Source organism: Leopardus geoffroyi, chromosome C3 (genome assembly GCF_018350155.1).
Source record: "Leopardus geoffroyi isolate Oge1 chromosome C3, O.geoffroyi_Oge1_pat1.0, whole genome shotgun sequence".
In the NCBI taxonomy this organism is placed as follows: Eukaryota; Metazoa; Chordata; class Mammalia; order Carnivora; family Felidae; genus Leopardus; species Leopardus geoffroyi.
In genome coordinates this window covers 73,661,837-73,688,300 of record NC_059338.1, presented here as the reverse complement: position 1 = coordinate 73,688,300, position 26,464 = coordinate 73,661,837, and the positions used below count along the sequence as shown (strand labels likewise).

Genomic DNA, 26,464 nt, shown 5'->3' with positions numbered 1-26,464 from the left:
CCGCTTACCTGTCATGTTCTTTGTCCACCAGGTGGTACCTGGCGCGGAAGGCCACCAGGTGAGCGTAGTATGCCGGCGCCGGGATGGACACGGAGCGCGTGCAGCGCACGTAGGTGTGACACAGCTGGTAGGTGAGGATCTGCAGCTCGTCGGAAGAGAAACGATTGTCGTCCCAAAGCACGTGGTAGTGGGAAGGCCTGCTTGTTCCCTAAAAGCGGACCAGAGGGTCAGGGCGTGAGCACGTGAGCGAGGCATCCAGAACTCACCCACACCGGGGTGCTGCCGAGACCCGTCCACGCGACGCCTCACCGAGGACGTGGCGCCGAACGTCTGATGACAAAAACCGCGGGTCCCTGCACTGACAGAGCGTCTCTGTGCGGCCTGCAGACACGCGTGGCGGGGGACAAGGGTGAAGCCCACCACGTGGGAATGAGTTGGCCCGGAGTCGGCCCCAGGCACGCAGGACGCCCCTCGGGCCTCGCCAGCGCCCCTGGCCTCGCACCCACCTCTCCGCCTGCCTGACCTCACCTCATCTAAAATGGGGACCCTGGCCGCAGCACGCCAGTGGGTCCTTCCTCCCCAGCACCCCGTGGTCCCGACTCACCTGTTCGCTGGCTAACTGCCCCACCTCCCCGGGGACGGGCTCGGGCCCCAGCCCCGCCTTCCACACCACGTCCCCGGAGCCCACGGGAGCGCTCGGCGTGAGGTCTGTGCTCCTCCGGTGTTTGCTGAACACGCAGACCGTGTCACAGAGACTGTGTCCTCACCTGGATGCCGGCGTGACTACACAGGTAGAAGTCAAACTCGGTCGGGTGGGTGATTTTCGTGTCCACAGTCGTGCCTGCCGGAATGTTTCCACTTTTCCCAACCTTTGGCAACACAGGAACCCGTCAGACACGTCCAGGGGCAACAGAGCAAAGCAAACCAGCCAGCCTCGCCCACGCTGCCGTCTGGTGCTGGGCCTTCCCGACCACGGGCTGCCCCATTTTGAAGTCTTTAAATTGGCTACGGTATTAAAGTAAAATTTAATAAATCCTAGCCACCAGAAGTAAGGAAGCTCCTGTTCTAGGCAGGCTGGGGCCTTTAGGAGGCCCGGGTGGGAGAGGCAGTGTCTTCCCTTTGCTGAAAAATCTGCGTGTAAATGCTCGAAGGCTCTTCGTTATTGTTGAATCTAAAACTGTGCACGATGGACACTGGACAGGTCCTCGTCCACGCACACGTGATATTCAAGGCAGGGGGCGACTGGGTGACTCAGGTTAGGGTCAGGTTAGGATCTTGTGGTTCCTGAGTTCGAGCCCTGCTTGGGATTCTCTCTCTCTCTCCCCCTCTCTGTGAACCCCGCCCCACCTTGTGCACGCGCTCTCTCTCTCTATGGCGCCCCCCTCGGCTTCCCTTCTATGTTGCAGTCTCACTCGGATTTAGACTTTATCACTGTTTTGCTACATATTTAAGTCTCCATCAGCACCACACCGTGTTACTTCACAGGTTTTTATATTGCATACCTACATCATACATATTCTGCAACTTACTGTTTCTGCCCAATTTTTACCATTTTGAGATGTATTCATGTGATACGCAGAGTTTATTCATATTCGTTACTGCACAGTATGACAGTATATGAACATCAGAAACAGTACTGCGATAAACACTCTTACACATGTCTCCTTATACACAGGCAGGTGGGTTTCTCCAGGGCAGACCTTTAGAATCACCCGACTGCACCCAAGTTGGCTATCAGTCTGCACTCCCATCAGAAGCGTTGGGGTCTAATGATGCGTTTACTTGTATCAAGGGCTATGCTAAGTGCTTAGTGTGTGAGCTCCGCTAACCCTCCCGACATCCTGAGGAAGGTGGTACAGGGAGGCTGACGCCTGTGGGCAGTCCAGATGCTGAGGGCAGACTAGAGCCAGGCTGCCTGGCTCCAGACCCCGTGCTCCTGACCCCGGCACAGCACTCATACCGTCGCCAACACTTGGTATCATCAGGGTAACTTTATGAGTCCCCCCGACTTTTCCCATTCTCTAAAATATTTTGTGTAAGATTATTCTTTGAAGGTTTGGTAAAATTTGCCTATAAAAAATCTGGATAAACTTCATAAAAGAAACTAAATAGTTTCCGCTTTTTTCCTATTCTCTGCCACACTTTAAAATCATCCAATCTTGAAGGTTTGGTAAAGCTTGCCTGTAAAACTCTCTGGGCCTGATGCCTTTTGGAAATGATGAGTGGATTATCCCCCTGAGCTGATTTCAGTGATTTATGTAACTGCACAAACAACTGTTTGTATCTGTTTCTAAGTTTTCTAAGGTATCTACCAGCATAACGCTATTACTATCCCATGATGATTTAAGGTAACACACACCCCTTCCTGAGATCATACATAATTCTCTATTTGCTACTTAAGATTGTTAGAGTTTCCTCTTTTTGCCTCATTGTGTCGTGCTAGGTTTACCTATCTTCAAAGAAGGTTTTGTTCGTGTTAATCTGCTCTGTCCTCACTTTCTCCTTCATTATCTTCCATTTGGAGGGGCGTGGTATAGCAACAAGCAGACTTTGAGCCCTCTTGACTCCTTGCAGGAGTCAAGTTTGCAGGCCAAGGAATGAGGGGACCCAAGCACACCGGCTCCTCAGCTTTTCCTTCCACGCCCAGACAGACATCTCACTTCTGTCCTTCCTGTACCTTCGGGCTTCTTTGATGGTTCTTATTTTCCAACAAATGTATCTAAGTCTGTACACTTCTATCCAAGCACTGCATGAAGTCTGATGTGAAATGCTCGTTTTTATTCAGTTTTGATTACTTTGTATTTTTATTCTCTTTATGTCTTTAATGCATGTACTACTTAGAAGAGAAGTTAAAATTTCAGGCCTTGTTAAAATGTCTTTTTAGTTCTCTTCCTTTAAAATTTAATGTCTGATAAAAAAAAAAAAAAAAATTGTGGTTTGCCCAATACTGAGGTTTGGAAATCTCCCGAGGTTGCCTCTGTGACCCGGTACGAGGCAACTTTCATGAGCCTTCCACGTGAACTCAACTGTCAATGGCTGGGTTCTAACTAACCGTAAGATCTGGCGTGGTCTCTTCATACTTCCCATTTCTAGCTTTGACTCATTTGTGCCTGTTTCAGTTTCTGATAGCAGGGCGTTAAAATGTACCTCTTTGCTGGTGGATCTGTCCGTTCCTCCTTGGAATTCTGTCGCTTTTTTGCTACACTGGTTTTTACCCCCCTTTCCATATTTTTTAGGTCACAGCATTACGTCCAAACTCAGTTGTTCTCTCTTCTGGGTAGTTCATCCCTGTGACTGTGACAAAGTGTCCCTTTCTGTCACTAACGATTTGTCCTCTGTCTTGCAGACAGTCAGCGTCTCTCGGCTGCTGTCCTGGCTTGGTGCTGTGGGTACCGACCAAGTGGACGGCTACAGGCTCTCAGTGTAGTGTCTCTCCCTTCTGGGGGGGTCCCTTTTCTCAGGCAGGTACCTGATAATGTGAAGTTTAGGACAGTATGCCTACGTGTAGATTTATTTTTATTTATCCTGTTGGAAACACGGAAAATACTTTTAACCTCAGGATTCCCGCCTTTCCTCAACTGTGGAGAATTCTGAGCAGTTACATCTACGAATCTTGCTTCTCGCTGACACCCCTTGCTCCGGGACACCCGGAGACATACCCCTGGACCGGCTCGGCTCCCCAGAGCCGCCTCCAACCTCCCGTGAGGGTCCCCAGTTTGCCGTGTTCCAACTACTCTGTCCACTGCCGTGGTTACTAACCGGACCTTTTTCAGAGCCAGATCCCTGCTAATTTCTTTACTGGACAAATGCCGTCTCCTGCCCGGACCTGTCCCAGGCCTGTGGGGTTTGCAGGTCCAAACGTCCCACCAGACTGAGGAGAGCCCTTCGCTGGCGCCTGAGGCTAGGTCCTCACGGAACTCGCCCAGGACGGGGAGTCCCGAGACACCTGGAACAGTGGGGGCAGCACCAGCACCCTGCAGTGCGGCTCAGGCTGAGGGCTGAGCACAGACCCGCGTCCCTCGCGGCCCCGCATCCCAGGCCCTCCCTGTGGCCAGAGCCTCACCCTCTCGTTCTTGTCGGTGCAGAAGAGCCGCGTGTGGTGCCTTTTCTGCACCACTATGAACGTGATCCCTGGCTGGTAGTCCTTTTCCAGCTTAATACACGCCTCGCGAATGGCCAGTAACTCGTGGTGGAGAACCTGGGGGGGAAGACAACGCACGCCTTACTCTGCTCTCACCACCTCTTTCTACCTCAAACTACGCCGTTCAGAACACGTGCTGGCCGACGAATGCTGCAGCTCAGAAACGATACTCCAGCGGCCTGTTAGCAGCTGCGAGTCTCTGCCTCCCCGCAGGTGCTGTTTCGTTTACGTAACTGAGCAAACGAGACCCAGGTCTCGTGGTTCGGTGGTTTAAATGAGAGGATGCATTACGTTGCTCACACTGTTTTCTGGAATGTTCTCAGTGACTAGCACCCACCATGCACGGGAGTAACGAGGCACCGTGGGAGACACACGCGTGAACGAATCCATCCAAACAACTGGTTTTCTGTGCTGGAGAGGAGGGAGAGAACCTCGCAGAACACAAGGACCTAGGGGCCAGGCCCGAGATCAAACCCGAGCCCTACCACCAGGCAGCTGTGTGGCTCGGGGAAAGCCACGTACCCTCTCTGATGCCCGTTTGTTTTCACTTTTAAGACGGGAACAGCCTACGTCCCGCAGGCTTGCTGCGAAGACTAAAGTGGCGCACGAGGCGCCTGGGAGCCAGGCCACGAAGAGGAAGACGCTGTTCCCACCGCCCGTCTCAGAGGTAAGCAGGCAGAAGTCCTCTCATGGTGGTGAAGGCCGTTCTAGGCACCACACACCTTACGTTTCTAACCCCTGTCCTAATTACAGGTCACGATGATGTTTCACAAACGCCAGCTGTGGTCATTCCGTAAGACCCCGAGCAAGTTCACAGCGATGAGAACAAAAGGTGCGGACCCCTCCCCGGCAGGGCCGGCTGCGGCAGAAGGTGAGGGGGCTGGGGGCACAGAAGGGAGGTGAACATCTCCAACCGAGGGAACCCAAGAGGTTCTGCACAGGAGGTGCTGGCGGGGACGGCACAGGAGCGGCCCCCCCGACCCCCCTGCACACGCTCCGAGGGGCTCTGGCCTCAAGAGTCGATTCTGTTCTTCCCGCCAACCGTGGGCCTCAGGGGGATGAGCTGCTTCTACTCTGGACCAGGAAGGTCCAGGCCGTCCTGCTCACACCTAGTCAGGTGCTATCCAGCCTGTTTGTCAAGGCAGCCTGGGGGCCTCTGGAACACTCCGGTGCAGCTCCCGGAATCCCCTCCCCTCTGGGGTCCCTTCTCCCACAGGACCGGACATGGGCCCCGTACCTTCTGCCTTCCCTGCCAACATCTCCCAGGAGGCACGTGTTGGGATGGGGTGGATGCCGAGCTGGAATTAGCTTGGACGGATGTGGAGACACATCCGGGCACCAAGCTCCCGAGCTCTGGGTTCAAGGCCGACCACTGGTCACCTTCACAGGGAGGTAAGGCAGGTGCCCAGGAGCAGAGCACAGTCTCCCCGTACCCACTCCCTCGCCTCTTCTCCACTACTCCCTGTGTCTGATGGCAGCCAGCCGGGCCCGGGATCCACAGGTCACCCGAGACCCCGCCGTTCCCTCCATGTCCAGATGGTGGCTGTGAACCCTATGTTTAACCCTCCTTCCAAAGGGGCCCCCTGCAGTCTGCCTTTCACACTGCACATGGTGACCCCCAGACAAAGCTGTTGTCTCCAGCCCACAGACTCTCCCCGGCCAAGCCTCTGCAAGGGCCGCGTGCTGACCTAGACCCAAGCTCCCGCACAGCCCTTGAGGCCTCGAGCCCAAGCCGAGCCCCTCGTCCCTCCCGTCCTGGCTCAGCACCGCTGGCCGGGCGTCCGCTTCCCTGGCCCGCCTTCCACGCTCTGGCCGGATAGAAACCCCATCACCGTTTTCACCAGAGAACCGGACAAGCTATCGTACGGGACAAACGGGGGACCCTAAGGTGTCCTGAGACCATAGAGAGGGAAATCACGAGGCGGCCTACCTGCTGAAACTGCCCCTCTGAGACGCCGTCGCGGTAGAAGATGATGCGGGTCGGCTTGAAGCGCGTGGACTTGTAGAACTGGATGAGGAGCTCGCGGACCATGGTGGCCAGGTCCTGGATGATCTCCTGCCGGTGCTGCTGAACCCGCACGGTGGCACAGTAGCGGTTGGGGTGGGCGTCCATGCTGCCCACGACCTGTCGGGACAGGTGCAGGGAGCGTTGGGGGGACTTCCTGGAAGGCCCCTACTCTGGGTGTGCGCTGGAGGAGGGACTGGGGATGGACAGACTTGCCTCTGCCCTCAACTTGACATCACGGTGAAGGGACAGCAGCTGGTCAGTTGTGAACCTGCTGCCTTTATGTTTCTTTTTAGCATGTGGGCAACAGTGTTCGTAAATAGACTGCAAAGAATAAAAACCTGCTTAAAGTGGGGGTGTCTGGGTGGCTCAGTCGGTTAAGCGTCTGACTTCGGCTCAGGTCATGATCTCGTGGTACGTGGGTTCCAGCCCCATGTCGGGCTCTGTGCTGACAGCTCGGAGCCTGGAGCCTGCTTCAGATTCTGTGTCTCCCTCTCTCTGCCTCTCCCCTGCTTGTACTCTGTCTCTCTCTCTCTCTGCCCCTCCCCTGCTCACGCAGTCTCTCTCAAAAATAAACATTAAAAGTTAAAAAAAAAGTTTGCTGAAAATATCTAATAAAAAATAAGCAATTATTCTGAACCTTTACTCTGCTTGTGATCACATGGGGCTGAATTACATCAGCCCCAAGAAAGCAACTTGTATCAGGTTCCCTAGTTTTTTCAAAGCACACTGCTCACCAGGGGAAGCCATCTGCGTATCAGTGCACATCCCAAGATTCTGAACCCCAGAAACGGCAGGCCATCCCAAAGGCACACTGGCACGTAAGCAGTTGCCTGAAGGTGCCGACCAGGAGGAGCCCGGAGAACAAGGCACACCTCCACCCTGGGGTCTGCTGTGCCCTTTGCTAATCAAACAAGGGCGGGCTGAAAATTGTCTAACAAGGTCAGAGCTGCAGTCCAGGTAGGAAGAGGAGATATCTGCAGGAGGAATCAGGTGACCTGATGCTAACCTGATAAAGGAACAGGGCCCCTGAGTAACTTAAGACACACCTGCTGGGGGCCCACAACAGTCCCCGGGGAAGCCTGCACCTCCCGGGGGTCCTGGCCTTCCTCCCGACTGGGGATCAGCCACCCCTCGGGATCAGACGTGCCTCGGAGAGAAGCACTGGGCTGCGGGAGGCAGGCCCCGTCCACACGTGTGCCACATGTTAGAGACCTCACATCTGCGGCTGCTGCTGCGAAAACTAGGACGGGTGACTCCAAGCCCCTCCACGAGGCACCTGAGGGCACTGCTCAGACCTCAACCTGAGCTTCAGGGGTCTTGAGCTGGGTTTTCTGCAGCTTCTCTCGAGCAACTGAGTTTGGCTTTTCCGGACTGCGTGTGTAAAACGAGAAAACTAATAATGACCCACAAGATTAAGACTCAGTGTAATTATGCACCCGGCCCAGAAGTCGCTGCAGCGGTCCCCGCTGGACATGCTGGGGACACAAGCCTTGAGCCCCAGGCTTCCTTCCCTCCACTTGGCTGCCCTGGCTGCAGGCCGCCGGGAGGTCCCGCCAGACAACTCAGGGGTACCGCCCTGGTCTCTGTGCTCCACAGGCCAAGTCCATGCTACCCTGAGCATGTGCTTGTCTGGTCCTCTTGAACCAAAGCCATTGTGCTGACCCTCCCGAGATCAGTCAGCTGTGGGCACAGAGCGGGCGCCTCGCGCGGCCCCTGGGGGCTGGACACGGCCAGCTAGTGCGTGGGAAGCTCGGGGGCTCAGGGCCTGTGGAGCGAAGCTCCCCTGACGCCCCGATGGAACTCACAGGCGGAATGAGGGAAGGGCTACAGTGAAGTCCAGAAGGTGTAATTACTTCACACTTGGTGTTTCGTAATAAAAACAGAAAATGTTCACAAAGAGGCACAAAGTAAAAAAAAACCCTCGTTGCAGCATCTGGCCCAGTGGGCAGAGAGCCACCGCGGGCCTGAGCCGTGGGCGGGACCCGGCAGGACGGGAGCCACCGTGCCCTTGGCCTTTCTGCTGCCAGATCCGTGCCCTCTGGCCCGGGCCTGGGTGGGCGGACTCACTGCTGTCACACGTGGGTAGCCACGTGCCGCGTGCCCTCCAAATGCCTGTTTCCCAGGACACTCTGTCTGCAACTGCCCAGGAAAGCACAGTGGTGTTCAGGAAGATGCTCTGGCCACACCCCGCAAGGGGACCGCGTGCCCCCCTCAGGCAGCTCGGCCAAGGCGTGGGTCCCACAGGTGGCAGGACGCCACCAACAGAGGGTCTGGCGGGACGCGCGGATACTCACGGCGGCAATGGAAGGCTTCTTCCCGTCCCCAGCGGGTGGGTGGGTGACATCGGCCCCCAGAAAGATGACGGGCTGCTGGAACACGGGTGGCCTGTGGGGGGAAGCGGGAGCATCTGAGGCTTGGACCGCTGAGGACACTGGTGCCAGCGTCACTCGCGGGGCACAGGCACCGCGGCTGTTTTTAAAAAAGGTCTTATCTTTTAACGGTCCATACCAAAGACCTCACTCATAAAGTGACACGGGGTCTGAGAGCTGTTTCCGAATAACCCAGGGTGGGACCCGGGGGGATGGGAGGGGGTGTGGGGGAGTGTGGACTAACAACGCTGGTCCGGGGCCGGGGTGGGGGAGGGGAGGGGAGCGGAGACGAACGACACTCGGGCAGACAGCTAGTGAGGCCGGGGTCGGGGGGGGGGGGGGGGGGGGGGGCGGGGCGGTCTACATCTGTAAACACCTGACCGTCTCCACAGTGATCGAATGTACTGAAATGATACTAAAGTCACGTCTAGAAGACAGTAATGCCACATGCCAGACTGTGCGTGTATAAAGGTCCCACGCTTTGCTACAGCCTGGACCCCAGCCCCGCTCTTCCCGGGTCTCCCCAGGCCCAGCCGCAGCACGGGGCCGGGTCACCCTCTGCTGGGTGTTCACCAGCTTCCCTGTCCCCTGCCCACGAGAGGCCAGGAGCACTCCCCCAGTCCCAACGTCCAGAAATGTCTCCAGACATCACGTGTTTCCTGGGGGTCAAAACCGCCCCAGGTGAGTAGCAAGCCAACAGCTTCCCCGCCTCTTTCCAACGCTGTGTTCCAGCACCTTCCTGAAAAGGCCGTGTGCATGGCACCTGGGAGCGTGGGGTCACTCACTAGCTTTGTGTTCTGAAGTTCACTCTCTCTAGGGCTTACTTTTCTCTTCTGGAAAATGGACACAACATGAATACTTCCCTCCCATGGTTGTTGATGTCAGTGTTTTCAGCGGGCCGGGCCTGGCCCGCCACGCTCACTAGGAGCTGCTGACATTAGTGTCCTTCCCGCCCAGTGACCAGAAGCACCGTGTCATGGGGAGATGACCCCTGCGGGGCTCCTGTGGGACAGAACTCTGCCGCCCAGAGCCGAGAGGTGGGGGAAAGGGCTTCGAGTGTGTTTGCCATGTGAGTTTCCACACAACGTGAACAAGGTTTCCCCCTTCAGTGCTTGCAAGCACACCAAGGGAGTTCTTCCCCCTGGGGTCCCCGGGACATCGAAGCAGGGCACAGGCAGGCACTGTGACGTCACATGGAAGGGCCGGGCTTGGGGAAGATACTGCCCGTGGCCTGGCTGACCGGCCTGCCTCCGGGCCCTGACCTGGACCGCGGCCCCCCAACCCCTCTCCGTGAGCCTCTGGGGCCCGGCCCCCGCCTCGCTCTCCCCAGCACAAAGACACCAGGCACAGACGAGGCGCTGCAGCCCTCCTCCCGGCTCCACAGCTGTTTGGACTCTCACCTTCAACAAGGAAGACCACACCTGCCCATGAACTCCACTCCTGCCAGGCTCCCTCCGCTCCCTAGCCTGCCTGCTTGCTGCGTGGCCAAGCTCCTAATTAGACGGACCCATTCACCACCTCCCAACCAGCCGCAGGCCCCGCCCACCAGGCTTCCTGCTGCCTTGGCAACAAGACAGTCTTCCTCAGGTCCCCGCCCCCACACGGCAGAGCCTGAGACCTCATCACAGGAGGCTCCTTGGTGGCACCACGTGACAAATGACACAGGAAGCGTTGCCCTAGCTTTCCGGGACGCCTGGCTCTCCTTTTGGTGGTGGTGGTGGGGGCGGGGGGGGGCTCTACTGCTGGCTCCCTGTCTCCACAACCTTTTAGCCCTCAACTCTCCAGGGTAGATGGCTTGGCATCCATCCTGTCTACACCCTGCCCTGGGGGATCTGGGATCTCACCAGCCTTGTGGCTTTAACACCGCCTCTCTGCTGGGTTCCCTAAACACACATCCCCGAGTCCAGATCCCTGTTTCCGCCCCCCCACCCCCACCACCCTGAGCCCCGCTCCAGCACACCTTTCCTGTCTCGCTCACAGCAGCACCATCTTCCAAACACACGGTCTCTGGGCACCCCCTCCCCCACACTGCCAGCACCCCTCCCGAGACGGTGCAGGTGCCACCTGGTCCCATTCCGCCCAGAGCTGGAGCAGCCGTCTAGAATGGGACCCTCCAGGGGCTGCGTCTTGCCAGGGGTGGGGGGAGGGGCGCCTTGGGCCCCCTGGTCCTTTGCTACCATCGGCTCAGTGCCACCTTCTCCAGCAGACTGGCCACAGAAACCCAGCTCCTCATCCTCCTGGCCCCGTCCCTCCCATGATGTCACTGGTGCTCCCGTCAAGTCCCTCGTGCTGGGTCCTCCCACTAGAGGGCTGGGACTCTCCCTCCTGTACTCGCTGCTGTGGCCGGAGCTCAATCGACAGAACCTGTTCACTGAGCGAACGGGGCGCTGGGCTCACCACCTGCTCTTGAGAGGCCCTCACTCCTTCCCACAACCTGAGTGGATCGACCTCACCTCGCTGAGCCAGTCTCCCGAGTTCAAGTCTGGGAGGCTCTAACTTCAGGTTCTTTCCGCTTTCCCACACGGCGGCAAGGCAACCTACTAAAAAGCCGCTTAACAACGTAGCTCAGTCTTCTTGGGGTGTGGTCCCCAACCACAGAGCATCACTTGTGGGCTTGCTAGGAGTGTCAGCACTTGGGTCCCGATCCAGAGGTGCTGGTCAGAACCTCCGTGGTTTAACAAGGCCCGAAGGTAGTTCAGAAACTTGCCCAGGTGGGCCATCACGGGCAGGCCGAGGCCAGGCTGGGGGGCTCCGCACACAGCTGGTGCCTCCTAGCGTCTCTCCCCCAGACACACGGAAGTGGCGATGGCCGCTGCTGTCCTCACGAGAGCACTTCTACCCGAGGGCAGTGCGATTCCCTGGAGGGTGTGTCCAGTAACCTGCTTTTACCCATGCTTCTCGTTCAGATGCTAACCCGACTGTCAAGATTCTTCGGGGACGAGACCCCCTGGGTAACGTCTGTCATCACGGAAACCCCTCTCTGCCGCAGCAGAGGCTGGCCAACCCTCAGGAGGGACAAAAGCTGACCCTGGCCCTCTCCTCGAGCGCCCAGGGCCCCGTGCCAGGCCAGGGGGTACCGGGGGGCCCCGCAGCCCCACCCCACCCCACCCCTCCCCTGCCAGGCCCCGACCCCGACCCTGACCCCGGCCTGGGATCTGCCAACAGTGTGCTCTTCTGTGGAGCTTTTCCATCCCAACGGCTGCGTTGCCAGCACTGACCGCATCAGGTGGCCTCCGTCCCCTGCCTGACTCCGGAGACGCAAGGGCGGCTCCCGCCTACACGGCAGCTACGGCTCCCTGCTCCAGAGGCGCGCTTCAGCTCTGGAGGCTGGCGTCCCAGCCGTTCAGGCTGAGCTCCGGCTCCGCCCTGCCAACTCCCTTCACGGCACAGCCGCCACACCCCTCGTTTGAGCACCCCCAGGCCCTTCTCTGCCCTCCCCTCACTCAGGGAACCTGGCCAAGGCAGCCAAAACTGCGCCTTGCTTCCTGGCATGTCGCGTCGCGTCCAGGACGGCGGCCGGCACACGCGCTCACACGTGGCCTGACCTGTGTGCGCTTCCCCACCCCACCAGGAATCAGGCCGACTCCGCCACAGGTGGTGGGTGCGGTGGGGCGGGGGCGTCCCTACCTCCCCTGGGGCAGCAGGATGTTGTTCACGCCTCCCAGCTTGACGTTGATCTTCAAGCAGAGGTTGGACAGGGTCTGGGGCGTGGTCCTCTGCACGTTCTTCATCTGCACACACTGCGTGGCCATCCCCAGCACCGTGTCTCCCACGCGCTTGACCTCGGCTGTGGAGCACCAAAGACACGTTCACTGGCAGCTCTGGCTGGCACCTCTTCCTTAGCGTGCCCCCCCCGCCCCCCCACGCCACAGGGGCCCAGATGCGCGACCCCAGCAGCCACGTCCGGCTACGTGGCCCAACCCCATCTGTGGCTGTGGCTGTGGCTGCGCCCACGGAAGCGGGTGACTGGCCGCCAGCACAGGGAAGTCAGGCCCCGGGGCTGGAGTTCTGGCTCCGGCACGGCCCAGGCCAGGGTCACCTCGGTCAGGGAGGCCGGGGAGTAGGACAAGTCTCACGGCAGGAAGGAAGTCCATTTCAGCGGCTTCCAGGGCTGCGGGGCGTTTTGGGCACAGCCAGGCTGGAGGGGAGGAGGGCACGGCACACCCACCCCTGTCATGGTGCTCAGGGTGGTTCAAATAAAGACACTGGCATCCCCGAAATCCGCAGCAAATGCAAGCCTGATGTCAAAGAGCTATCTAGGCCCACGGCCCTGGGTTCTGGATTCCTTCATGAAGCAACTGTCAACTACTCCCTGGGCAGCCCTGTGGAAACAGGTGACTTCTGGATGGAAACATTGATGGCGTTCTCTTTGCTCTTTGCGTACGTAGCTCAGAGGGGAGGGAGAAACGTGGCTTTTATGCATCTGATTCTGTCACCGTCTAACTAGGAATGCAGCTGGCGAGCCTCACTGCACCCCACACACCCCCAGGTTCTCGTTCCAACACCTCCTCCACTGGGCGCCTCTGGGCTCCCACAGGGCTTTTTCTTTTTTTCTTTCTTTTTTAGCAACCCCCCCATCGCCTGCCCTGGAGTCAGCAGTCTATACCCGCCACTGCCCTGGGGCTGCCTGATGGGGGGCTGGGTCTCGTCTCTCTGAACTCTCTAGGCCTGGGGCATCATCAGAGGTACTTGGGGAGTGTCAGCTGAATGGGCGTGCAACTGCCCTTGTGGCACGAAGGACTCTGATGAGCTTCCAGAGAGCTCTGAGGTAGGCCCACAAACGTCACATGGAGGACGACGGACGGTGGCCCCGGCCATCACCGTGTGCGCACTGAATGGACCTTCCTCCGTCCAGCCACCGTCACGTCGGATGGTGACACGATGACGCAGCGTGTGCTGGCCTCTGGGAACTGTGGCCTCAGACGAGACCAGCGCAGGCAGCAGCCGTCGGAGACCCCCTCGTCTTTCCTGGATTACAGACGAGCCAGAAACGAGCACTCCCCGGTGTGGCAAAAGCACAAAGGGCTCTGGCTGCACCCAACACCCACGGAGGTCACGAGCAAAGCCAGCCAAACCACCAAGGCCTACCGTAAACGGGGGTTTTGCCAGGCAGGATGACCACCACCAGCTGAAGGCCAGCGTACGTGTTCTTCAGGTGCCTGAACATGGGCTCCACGCTATCCGCCCCCTGGGCGTACTTGCAGAAGCACGGCTGGCCCTGGATCGGCATCCCAGCGTCCCTCGAGATCTTTCTGAGCTGCTCTGTGAAGGATCTGAAGGAGAAGGGTCGTTAGACTTGACCGCACAGGAGCGCCAAAGAATCCAGACCAGCCAGAGGCCCCAAGTAAAGGGCACGGCTTTAACAGACAACCCCAAACCATTTTCACCGACATCAGCATCTTGCTTCAAGACCCGGACACAGCCGACAACGTGCTAACTCTTGGAAAACGGATATGCTGAGTACACACGGGGGTATGGTGGGTACACACGGGGGGTGTGCTGAGTACTCGCAGAGGGTATGGTGGATACACACACGAGGTATGGTAAGTACACGTGTGGGGTGTGCTGAGCATACACGTGGGGTACGGAAAAGTCTCCTGTGGCTACTTTGCCTTGATAACACAAGATTTCCAACCGCAAGGGCCCATGCGCCTCACCCTGTGACACCCCCAGGGAGCAGTGACAGTGCTGTCCTTTTAGAGCAATGCACGGAGCAGGCTGCCGCCACTCGGCAGGCCTGGCCAGCTCCCAGGTTCTGGCACAGAACACAGGACTCCGTGGATGGCCAACAATGTCAGAGAGAGGAGAACTGCGAACGGCCCGTCCCCCGGGACTTCCCCCGCTATTCTTGTGTGTACAACTTCACTGGGGTGACACAGTTGTGGGAGGGAACAAAACAGACCACAGCTAGAGTGGCACCAGCAGCGACTGCCAACAGGCCGGGTGAAGCCTGGTGGGGGGATGGGGGGGGGGTACAGACAGATCAGCAGCTGCTATTTTAAACTTAGGAATAAAAATAACGTCGCCTTCTCCAGTAACGGTAAGGACACTGTGATCCAATGGGGCCAGGGCTCAACCTCCCGTACGTGCGTGCAGTTCTGTGTCCGCACTTACATCTACGGGTGGATTCCCTGCGGGGCCATCCGGCTCCAGGCAACGTGCAATGAAGGAGCCAAGGTCAGGGTGCGGGGAAGAGAGGCACCCGGTGTTCCGGTCCTAACCTACTCTGTTTCTTAGCTAAGCTGCTCTGTGCTTCCAGCGAATTCTGCTGGCGGCGTGGAAGACACCTCTGACACACAGCCTGTCTCCTTGACGTCAGCTCTCGAGAACTTTCTGAGCCGTGGTTTTTCAGAACCACCCTTGGCTACCTTCTCAGGCTTTGAGTTTCCTCCTGCTTCCACCCAAGACAGGCGGAAAGCAAAGGCTTTCTCTTCCCTGTTAGGTTTGTTTGGCGCAAAAGCACGAGTAACAAAGCTCTATGGGTTTTGTTTTTATTTTTTAATTATTAAGCAGGCTTCACGCCCGGTGCGGGGCTCGAATTCACGGCCCTGAGATTAAGACCTAAGGTGGGAACAAGAGACCCCGGAGCCCCAAAGCTGCGTGGTTATGGTGCTAACTCTCTAAGGGTCCACAGCCTGGGCCGGGCCGGGGCAGGGGGATACAGAAATATGAAGCTGAAGAGCTTTTTTAAGGGAACTTGAGTTCACTGAATATAATTTTCTCTTTTGCGTCTAATTTTCAAACTTCTTGTTCACTTTCGGTTTTATTTCTTATATAACCTGCACGGCTTCTCCACACTCTCTCCACTAGTGAGCCTGAGAAGTGAAAGCGGCCTTGAGGCGGCTCACGTTTCCTGGCCAGGCCCCCATCCCGGGCACATGTCCGCTGGCCTGGAAAGGTCACCAACTCCTGCCACGGCCACCGGCCACCGAGCTGTCCCGGCCCCCGCCCCAGCCCACCCGGCCCCCAGCCCCGCGTGTCTCCTCAGCAGCCTTACTTCAGGTGGACCTCCGTGCACTGGCGCTGGGGGGCGAAGCACGCGATGGCCCACACCTTGATCTCAATGCCCGTGTGAAACTGCTTGTTCCTCATGTCCCAGACGCCCTGGACAGGGGTGGCGATCGCTTTATTCTGCAAATGGCAAGACGTTCAGAGTGAGGGAAAATGGGAAACGAGACCTCCTGACCTTGGGTGGTGTTACTTTCCCTGCCTCTGCCGATCCCCCGACCAGGTGCTCCTGAGGCTGAGAACTGAGCCTCTGTGTGGTGTCCCACCCCTGACCTGCCCAGCGCTGCAAGTGGGCCAGAGGTATCTGCAGGATGGATGGACGGACGGACTGACGGACTGACGGATGAAGAGGTGGATGGGAGATGAGGGATGGGAGGAGGGAGGGATGGGAAGACGGAGAATGGACGGAGGGGTGGGTGCGGGGACAGAGGAGGAAGGACGGGTGGATGGCTGGATGGGTAAACAGAGAATGGAAGGATGCACGGAGGGATGAGTGGATGCAGGCCAAGGACTGCAGAGAGGCCCAGAGCTGCCGCCAACCTCAAGGGTAGCTTGGAAGAACGGAAGTGCCCTGTGATGCTACAGGAAGGCTTCCTGGTTCAGAACACGCTCTCCTTCGTTTTATCTCCTCTGTGGTCACGGAGGCAGCCAGGGAAGGGGAGGCCCCGGGCCGGGGAGCAGAGTGGCCAGCTAGGACCCCTCCACTCCACTCCACGTGCCACTGCCTGCGGTTGTTCCAGGAACGGAAGCCACCCCCACTTGTGAAGAAAGAGCAAGCGACGTGTCCACCTGGTTTTGTCATCTCTCAACCAGAAAGGACCAGGCCTCAGCGTCGCCACCCGAGCAATCTCTGAGTTCCCTGAAGTGACTCTGGAGGACAAGGACAGCAGGGAACAGCCACGGGGAGGAGGGCGGGGCTGTTCAGGCCCGCGGGCACCACCAACGGGCAGGGCCGCATCTGGGTCCCTGTCATTCAGTTGCAGGGGTGTTTTGAGCAGAAAACATTTTTAATTTACAAAAGTAACACCGGCCTATTGCACAAGTCAAACATTACGGAAAGAAACGCTTTTCTTTCCTGTATTTTGGTAATGACTGCCGTGGCCCCCACTGGCTCCGTCTGTAAGAGATGGGCTCCAACTACCAGTGTGGCGCTCCAGGCTTAGCAAACACACACCCACTCAGCAGACGTGGGCTCGGACGACACCCGCGTTTCTCAACCTCCGCACTGCCGACACCTGGACGACCCTACGCACCGTAGGATGTCAGAAGTCTTTGTCACCAGATGCCAGCCTCCAGACACTGCCAAATGTCCCTTGGGGGGCATTTAATGTTTCGCTCTGACAATGGACAACAAGTCGGATAGGCAATGGGGAGTCCAACTCTTAACCTCGGCTCGGGTCACGATCTCACAGTTCGTGAGATCGAGCCCTGCACTGGGCTCTGTGCTGGCAGCACAGAGCCTGCATGGGATTCTCTCCTCTCTCCCTCTCTCTGCCCCTCTCCTGCTTGCATGCACTTTCTCAAAACAAATAAACATTAAAAAGAAAAAAATTTTTTAAAGAAGCATTATAAACTTTCAATCCCTACAATCCTCGCGTTTTTGCGAGATAAGATTACAAGAACAAATTTATTTTCCAGACCATTCCTATATTTACTAAGAGACAGAATGTTGAAACAGACGCGGGCTCGAGCAGTGAAAAAAAACTCCAGATTTGTGATCTTGGTTTTACCATGTAATAAGGGCCTTTCTAGGCACCTACCTGTGAAACAGAACGAAACGCTCTTCCTCCTACGGTTGTGACAAGGGTTCACAAAGGTACTACGTTTGCACTGTGTCTGGACATAGGTTCACAAGTGAGCCTTGCTGAGAAAACCTCTTTCGGAGGATGGGGACCAGGATGGGGACCCCCACACAAAAGGAACACCATGCAGTAAGACTCAGAAAGAACATGCCATGCCTCGCGCATGCGTGGGAGCATCTCCAAGACCTCTACGGCCTCTAAGAGAAAGCTTTAAGTAAAAAGAAGTGTATTTAATGCATCACTATTTGCACTGGAAGGGGTGGAAAAAAAATTGTGACTAACCCCTGGGCAGTTTTCTAAAGGGCAGAGAGACACCAGTCACTTCCTGGGGAAGCAACCAGGACAGAGGGAAAGAGATTTCTTCCTGGAATTCTTTGTTTTGTTTTGTTTTTTAAGTAGGCTCCATGCTCAACGTGAGGTTCAAAGTCACGACCCTGGGATTAAGAGTCGTGTGCTCTTCTGACTGAGCCGGCCAGACACCCCCTTCCTGTGTAGTTCTGTGCACCTTTTTTTTTTTTTTTTTTTTAATTTTTTAAAATGTTTCTTTATTTTTAAGAGAGAGAGAGACAGACTGAGAGCGAGGAAGGGGCAGACAGAGAGGGAGACACAGAATCCGAAGCAGGTTCCAAACAGCTCTGAGCTGTCAGCACAGAGCCTGACATGGGGCTCAAACTCATGAACTGTGAGATCATGACCCCAGCCGAAGTCGGACGCTTAACCGACTGAGCCACTCAGGCACCCCTGTGTACCTTTTGAACTTCGGAACACTTCATTTTATTTTATCTTATTTATTTTATTTTTTTAATGTTTTTTATTTATATTTGAGAGACAGAGAGACCAAGCATGAGCTGGGGAGGGCCAGAGAGATGGAAACAGAATATGAAGCAGGCTCCAGGCTCTGAGCTGTCAGTACAGAGCCTGACACAGGGCTCGAACTCATCAACAGTGAGATCATGACCAGAGCTAAAGTCAGATGCTTAACTGACTGAGCCACCCACGTTCCCCATATTTTGTTTTACTTATTTTTTGAAAGAGGGAGAGAATCCCAAGCGCTGTCAGCACAGAGCCCAACTCAGGGCTCGATCCCACGACCCTGGGGTCAAGACCTGAGCAGAAGTCAAGAGTTGGACGCTCAGCTGGCTGAGCTGCCCAGGCGCCTCTGAACTTTGGAACACTTGAAAAAGCAGAGCCTACGTTTTACAAGAAAGGGAAAAACCCTACAAACAAAACTAGGCCTTGCCACTGGTCTGGAGGACTAGCGTAAAAGGTAGAGTCAGCTAGAATGCTTCCGTGAGGGCCCGTGGCCTGTGAGGCTAAGGCCCCAGGCCCCAAGGAGGTGATGACGACCCCTCTTGTGAACTCTGTCAGGGCTCCATGGACAGGACACCCTATTGTGCACTGATAAAAGCCAGGCATTTCATGGGCAACAACACACGAGCAAAAACATGAGTGACTGATGGCTCTGTTTGCCAACAAATACCTCTGAAACAGAAGTTAAAAACCCAGAAGAGCAGTGTAAGCTTCTGGAAAATAATTCGTTGCTGGCAGAGTACCCATCACGCAAAGAATAACACTTCTCAGATGCTGATGGGCTAATAAAAATTACCTGTTGGAAAGATAAAGGGTAATTCTGAAAAACTTCCAACACAACCAAGACAACTCCGTCCTCCCTGAGGCTCCCTAACGTGGGCCGGCTTCACCCAGTGTGGGAAGAATCCCTTACCTGGACCACGGTCTACGCCTCTGGTGATGGGTCCGGCCTCAGTGGGCTCAAAAGCTGCTGTTCACCACCGAGCGACAGGCACCCATCGGCGCCCCCCTGCCCCACCCTGGCCACGCACGTACCCTGCCCCCGTAGAGGATGGAGGGCGGCTGGAGGACCCGTCCGGTCACATCTGTCATCTCGTCTTTGACCATGATTCCAAATTCACGAACATACGGATCTGTATTAAAACTTGCGCTTCGCATCTTGAAAAGGAAAAAAGAAAGAAGCCGTGTCCGTCCGAAGAAGCATCGGGGGCTCCCCTGCCCTGGGCGCCACATACCGCGCTCCCCTGGGCGTCCCCACCCCAGGGCTGGCCCCGGGAGCCAGGCGCTCACCAGCTTGCTAATCTCTTCTTGCCGATCGGGCGCCGACCTGGCAGTCGCTCTGATCATGGTTGAGGTCTGATTGTCGGTCAGCTTTTTGATACATCTCTGTCCTGCTACTATGTTACAGACCTACAAAGGAGAGACCCGGGGCGTCGGCACCAGCGCAGGAGGGCCGGGCAGGGGTCTGAGGCTGAGCACGGGGCTGGTGGCCCGGCTCTGCCTGTCCTACACGTGTCTCTTCTCCACCACGGTGTCTGCTCCTGGAACCCACCAGGAACAGCACACTTGGCAGGGGCCGCTCAGGGGCCCTGTGGCAGGCACCAGAAATCCTCCTCGGTGAGCCCAGCCTGGCACCAACAGGAGGTGGGACCCTCCCCAGGTGGGAGCTTGAAGCTGCCTGCTGACGGGAACGAGGCTGGCCTTCTGGACCGGGGTGCGGGAAAACCAGCCGGATGCTTGAGTAACCGGACAAGGACAGAGGATTTAAGGCACTGACAGGAAAGAGTTAAAATCGGGGCCTCAGTTTTAGCATTTAATCTTTCCAGGATCTTCCCAGCAGGAAGTGAATCTTAGACGAGAAGTGAAGAAACTAGCTTTTCTGAACATCTTCTACCCTGCGGGACGGACCTGCTAGGCTTGCCCGCGATGGACGATGGACTGGGGAGAGTCCCCACACCCCATTTCATTCACGGGGAAACAGATGTGACGGGTGTGTCGCTGTCACCAGCCCGGGGCCGTAGGCAGGCAGGACCAGAGGCGGGGCCCTCCCGCTGGTGTCTGTCTAGGGTGCCGCAGAGACCAGACTTGCCTCGAGGGGAAGGTAGGTGTGTTTCTGCTCCTGTCCGACTTGTAAACATGGCAGGTGGGGGTAGCGCAGAACCAGCTTGTGCCTGTCCTTGAAGTACTGGGCCACCGTGCACTCCACCGTCTGCCCGCTCTCCTGCTGAAGCGGGAATCTAGGAGGACAAAGAAGGGGTCAGGCTGGAGCCCTGCACGTGGCCACGCCCACCCAGGGCTGCTTGCTGGGGGCTGAAGGAGGTGTAGGGTGAGACGTGTGGGGCACCTGATCAGGGACCTTCAAGGGCTCAAACCCAAGCCATGCCCTCTGGGTAAGTAGTTCCTAAACTTCCCTGCCCTCTCTGGAGTTGGGAATCACAGACCACAGATGTCTACACTACATGCAGGCAATTCGGGACAAACTCGGGACGGACAAATGAGGACAAATCCAGAAAGGTCTGTGCGCGTTCCGGCCAAGGCTGGGCCAGGGCACAGGGGCAGGAGCCGGCCGCCCCTGCCATCCGGGGCAGGGCCTCCGGACCCCCGACCCCTCCCGGCACCGGCTCAGCACTGACGACTGGCAAACAAACAAAAACGACCCTCTCTCGCCTGAACATTCCAGAAGAAAAGTCGACAGGGAGCCGCCAACCTGTCCCCACCCTGTGCAAGAGCTATTCCTTTATTTTATTTCATTTGGAGAAGTTTTTGGCCCCACTGAGCCAAAGACACAGGGCTAGAATTTTTAGCTAGAATGAGATAACCCTTTCCGGAAGGGTCACCGCAGTGACGGGGAGAGCCACAGCCGGGGTGGGCGGGACAGCGAGGCCACTTACGTTTGGTGGCTGGCGGGCCGCCGGGTCACGTTGCAGACACGGTACTTCCTCTTCATCTGCCCACAGTGCGTGATCTCCACCTTCAGACCTGACAATAGAGCAGCCGAGCTTCAGGGTCAAGACCCGCCCTGGGGGCCTGGGGCTCGGGCCCCCGCTTCCCGAGCGCCAGCTGGCGCAGAGGCTGCCCTCGCCCTGAGAGGGACGGGGACTGTCGGGCTGGGCCCGTCTCAGCCACGGGGATGCCTTCGGCCCCAGAAATGCCAAGGCCAGAGGCTGGACACTGTTCTTAAAGAAGAAAGAGACCATGTTGGCTCAGTTGAGACTCCGCACTTCCTCTAGGATTATTTTTAGCAACGGGTACGTGCGACAGCCTTTAGAAAGCCATCGGGAAAGGACAGGTGCCCGGGGGGCTGTGGGGGGGGATGGCCTGTGTGTGTGTGTTGGGGGGGGTGGGTGACAGGTGCCAGCCAGCTTTCCGAGGCTGGGCCCAAGCCAGGTCACCGCACTCGGGCTGTGTCTTCCGGAGTGGAACCCTGACTCAGTGGGTGCAGATGCCACCATTGTGAGGACCACCTGACCAGGCACGAGAGCACGCGCCCCACCCCAGAACAGCAAGAGGCACTGACTATAACCACACTGAGGCTCTCTGGTCCCAACAGCCAATGACCTGGATGCCACCGGTCACTGACCTGCTCCTCACCCTACACGGAAAGCCATTTATTTAGAACATCACCATTCCTGCTCTGTGAAAGGGGTTTAATTCATCTGATGGCTAACCTCTCTTGCCCCCCCCCCCCCGCCTCCCCCCACATCCCTGTCAGGACTTAAGGAAACGCACTGGGGAGCAGGACCCTGGCCCGAGGCGCGAGGCAGTTACCCACCTTTGATTTCTTTGGTAAACTTTACCCTTTGGGAATCTGTCAGAGGTTTTTGTTGTTCTTCAATACTTTTAAAATCCAAAACTTCACAAACAAACTCGATTACTGGCTGTGCCTTATAAAACGCAGTTGCTGAGACTACAGGTGGGAAAAAAACAGCAAAAAAAAAGCAAAAGCGTGACGTGGGATGTGCCCGGTGGTGCCCCTTCCATGCCGGCCACCTGGGCTCTGTCCGCCTGATCCCTGGAGGCCACCTTCGGGCCTTGTAGGTGGGACAGAGCCAGAGGGGGCCCGCTCTATATCCCTCCGGTCAGGGCTGACAGGAAGCGGTTGGTACAGCCCAAAGACAAAGTCATCCTCCGAGAATAAAATCAGGATTAAATGAAAACCCCAGCAGATCACGACAACCACAACTCTGGGTTTTCTGAGTGTCTCCGGGTGTAGATCTCTCTGAAGTTTACTGTTGCTTTGTGTGATCCAACCGTGAGAGGCTCCCTGCGGGGGGGGGGGGGGGGGGGCCAGGCCGCCCTGAACCTGGAGACCAGCTCAAAGGCAACACAGCAGGCTGGCCCTTAGTCAGCCCCCCTGTGCTCATATCAAGCAGGCTGAAAATGACAAGGTGAGATGAAGGGTGGCCCGAGCAGTGGGGGGTCCATTCACCTCCCCGCCCCTCCCAAGAAAAGCTGACCCTGCCGGTGGATGCCAGCAGCAGCCTGTCAGAGACGCAGACCCCTGGGCCCGCCTCAGCACCCTGATCCCCACTGTCTAGAGTGAGCCCTGCAGGTGGCTCTGGTGGGGTCTGAGAACCACTGCCCAAACCTCAGAGCAGAGGACAAAGGCCAGGGGCAAGAGTGGCTCTGGCTTTGACAGAGGCCACGTGTGGAACTGGCCACACAGGCGGCCCCCCCCACCCCCACCCCTCCCCCGCCACAAAGACCGGGGCTTTGCTTACCATCAATGTTTAACATCATTTTCCAAAGAGAAGGTCGGACGGACTGATGGAAGCCAAACCACACTTCCCGGCCCCCCCCGAGGGGGTTGGAGCAGCCCTCGGACGCCGTGAAGAAGGAGCGGCCCACGGGGGTGTACCTGCAACGAGAGACCCCCGTCCGATCAGGCGAGCTTCCACCAAGCTGACTCCAGGCTTGCGGGTCGCATGTCACTCGCGCAGGCGAACGCTCGTGGTCACCAACAATCCCGCTGTCTTCTCCGCACGGGGGTGCTGTCACTGAGCTACGCTGCTGAAGACGCACCCCTGGGGACGCGTGGCCTTGCCACAGGGCAGGGAGAGCAGCATCTTCAGGTGCTCCGGCTTGGCGCCCACGGCTGCTGGACCCCAGACACAGGCCATGGCTGCGCACGACAGCCCCGCCCCCCTTGACGCGGCTGTGCTCAGACCTTTCTAGAAACAGGCCGTGTCGGGTGTGCCGAGGTGGCGGGACGGGGCCAGCCCCGGGCCCTGGGGGGCCACAGGGACGCCCTCCCCCGCCCGTATGGGGAGGAGGCGGCGGGACAGAAAGGTCGGGCCCGAGGAGACTCACACGCCTTCCGGGGGCCGGCTGCTGACAGCGTGGAGGGCAGGGGCCCCCTGAGCGAAGCGGACATGTCCGCAGCACAGCAGCACCCACGGCGTCCGGTCACCCGGGGCCGTGTCGTCGCTAAGCATCCAAAGGGAAGACGTGCTGTGTGGAGGCCGCATTCCCCTCTATGGGGGGCCCCGTCCACGGGACTGTGCGGGCAGCCCCTGCCCTCCCCCTCGGACAGGCTCGCCCTGCCACTTTTTCTGTTATTTTTCCACAACAAAAGTAGGCTTTCCTCCTGATTATAAAAGTAACATCATAATTAATTCAAAAGAACACAGAAAGAAAAACTTCAGAATTCACAGTAATTCCTGCCAGCCATTAAAAAAAGGTATTCAACGTTTTGGCAACTGCCTGTCCAGATTTTTTTTTTTCAACTGCACCCACCTGCCTTCCTGCCAACAACAGTTCCAAGCACTCACAGACTACACCCTGGGGGCCGGGGCGGGGGGGGTGGGGGGGTGGGGGTCCCTGCCAGGAGGTACAGCCTGCCACATATCTGGTCACCCCACCCAATCTGGAGACTGAGAACACCAGGGTCCCTTTCGAAATCTCACAGGCACTTCAGTGCACCTGCTCTCGCACCTACAAAGGGACAGAAGAGGCCCCACCCTCCCCTCAAACCTCAGAGCTTCGGTCAATACTCGGGAGAGGTCAGCAAGGGGGCTCGTTTCTCCTTCTGTCCCTGGTTCATTCAAACAGTCCCCAAGGCCCTACCGTGTGCCACACACCTGGAAGCAGCAGGCTTCCCGGGTCAGAAACCCGGGGTCCAGGGGCAGCAAACTGGCCTCACACAGGAATTAGTGCAGCCCCGCCACCCGGTAAGTTGTGAGCCTTTCAAGGGTCCACCCACCCTCTGTCCCGTCAAGTTCAAGCGTGGCGATCTGAACACGCACTGTGTCTCCTGCCGTCTCAGAGCCGGCCGGGTGGTGGGTGCTCAGCCACGTACGGGGCTGGGGATGCCCTCCTGCTACCACTAGTCCCACGAGGGAAGGCCACAGAGCAACACAACACAGCTCACAAGGCTAGCCGAGCGAGAACGTGACGGCCAGTGGGCGCAAAGACAGGCAGGCCTTCTCTCTGCCCAACACGGGCCCCAAACTCACAACCCCGAGACCAAGGGTCACATGCTCTATTGACTGAGCCAGCCCGGCACCCCTGGTGATTTATTTTTACATTAAAAATTTTCCATGTTAGTATCGTCATAATTTTCATCATAAAACCCAGGACTGTCACCACCCCGATTCCAAAACTCCACTCCTCCTTGGACAGAGGTTTCATACTCGCCAGGTAGCCCTCAAGGGGAGCAGCCGACACTCCTGGTTCCCTGGTCCTCACCTCATGGATGGCAAATGCCGCATGACCACGTCCAGGGCCTGGATCGTCTCAAAGGGGACGCTGGGCAGCCGCCCCGAAAGTGCATCGTGTAACGCCTGTAAGCTCACACAGGACACCCACTTGATGGACACCTTGAAGATGCGGTCTTTCCCTTCTCCTGGCAGTGTGACCTCCAGCTCCACCTGTGAGGAGATCCAGAGCACATGGTCATTCACACTTGCCTCTTCTTGTTTTCTCCACCCACCCCCCCCTTTTTAAGTAGACTCCACCCTGGGCATGGAGGTCAACACAGGACTTGAACTCACGACCCTGAGATCAAGATGGGAGCTGAGATTGAAAGTCAGATCCTCAACTGCCTGAGACACCCACCTGCCCCTCACACTTGGCCTCTTAAGAAGCTACTGTGGTAGGTCAGCTCTCAGAACATTCCTAGCTAGGGAAATCGAGCCAGTCCCTTAGACAACTGTTCACACATGGGCACGTGCACACGCCCCCAGCATAACCCCCGGGATTTCTGCCTGGTCCTGCACACGGGGGCGCTCAGGAGAGGCAAGCACCCGGAGACTCTATCCTAAGGACGCATCACTAGAACGGGGCTGATGCTATACAGCAGCTTCTTGGCCTTGGGGTCCAGACGGGGGTGTGGGTGGGGGCAGGGAGTGCGACACAGGCTGAGGCTGCTTCTGGGACATAGGAAGGGGGCCTGGGAGCCAGCTGGGGGTCCTGGAGAGCTATGTCCCAATGCAACTGAAAAGCTGCAGTGGGTCTGGGGGTTCCCATTTTTTGGGTCCTCTGAACAGACACGTGGTAAAACAAATGCTAACTGTGGATTCTAGACTGTGTGTGCACCCCTACAATGCCTTCAGCTTTCCTCTCTGATGGAACAGGTTCACGATGGAATGTGGGAAGAGGAGTGTCTGAATCAAGGATGTGGTGGTGGGGACACGCACGGGGCTCTTCCCCCACCACTTCCAGAAGCTGTCCTACGGGACTGTCTGTGCCCCAATGGTACCAGCATCTCCGGGCACAAAATAAGCAGAGAAGAAAAGCCTCAACTACAAGACCCAGGAGGATCTCCTGGCAAGAAATTAAAATTCTCAGCAAACCCTCAGAATATTTGCCACAACAGTTGCTCAATGGTCCACAACGGCTCTGTCCAATAGAACTTTCTGTGATAATGGAAACGGTCTCTTCTTGTGCTGCCCAGGATGACAGCCACGGGCCGCGTGTGGCCACTGAGCACTTGACATGTGGAGGGTGTGGCCGAGGGACTTAATTTTCAGCTTTGTTAACTTTTAGCCAACCCACATTTACACAGCCCCGCACGGCCAGTGGCTGGCGTCCTGGACAGTGGTCAGAGGCTCAGTCCCCTAAGCAGACACCGAGTCGTCTCTCTCTCTCTCTCTCCCATCTCTGAAGCGCCCCTCGCCCCCTCACCCCGCTCCACGTGATGCTTGGATCTCCTTCACCCCCATCACTTCGCTTCACCACGTAAAATCCTGCAGTTAATTATTTGGTAATTGATGATGTCATCCTGAACACAGGGCACGCGCAACACTCGGTGCCTGAAGCAATTTCGCTTATTTGTCAACCATACTTCCCAATCGTCACGGAATGTCTACTTTGACAGATCATAGAT

At 57.3% G+C, this 26,464-nt stretch overlaps 1 protein-coding gene across 5 annotated transcripts in view; it reads right to left on the bottom strand.

Moving 5' to 3' along the window:
- The window catches only part of AGO2 (argonaute RISC catalytic component 2), a 112,882-nt gene that overhangs the window by 12,212 nt on the left and 74,206 nt on the right, over positions 1 to 26,464 (bottom strand). For all 5 annotated transcript variants that reach the window (XM_045453553.1, XM_045453557.1, XM_045453554.1 and 2 more), the window contains 15 exons: positions 24,826 to 25,007; positions 22,860 to 22,996; positions 21,911 to 22,045; positions 21,030 to 21,117; positions 20,228 to 20,375; positions 19,429 to 19,548; positions 19,174 to 19,296; positions 15,516 to 15,649; positions 13,607 to 13,791; positions 12,146 to 12,305; positions 8,444 to 8,534; positions 6,072 to 6,266; positions 4,064 to 4,198; positions 768 to 869; positions 9 to 208 (listed from right to left, as the gene is read on the bottom strand). In XM_045453553.1, the coding sequence (XP_045309509.1) occupies positions 9 to 208; positions 768 to 869; positions 4,064 to 4,198; positions 6,072 to 6,266; positions 8,444 to 8,534; positions 12,146 to 12,305; positions 13,607 to 13,791; positions 15,516 to 15,649; positions 19,174 to 19,296; positions 19,429 to 19,548; positions 20,228 to 20,375; positions 21,030 to 21,117; positions 21,911 to 22,045; positions 22,860 to 22,996; positions 24,826 to 25,007 (2,135 nt within the window). The remainder of the gene's footprint in view (positions 1 to 8; positions 209 to 767; positions 870 to 4,063; positions 4,199 to 6,071; positions 6,267 to 8,443; positions 8,535 to 12,145; positions 12,306 to 13,606; positions 13,792 to 15,515; positions 15,650 to 19,173; positions 19,297 to 19,428; positions 19,549 to 20,227; positions 20,376 to 21,029; positions 21,118 to 21,910; positions 22,046 to 22,859; positions 22,997 to 24,825; positions 25,008 to 26,464) is intronic.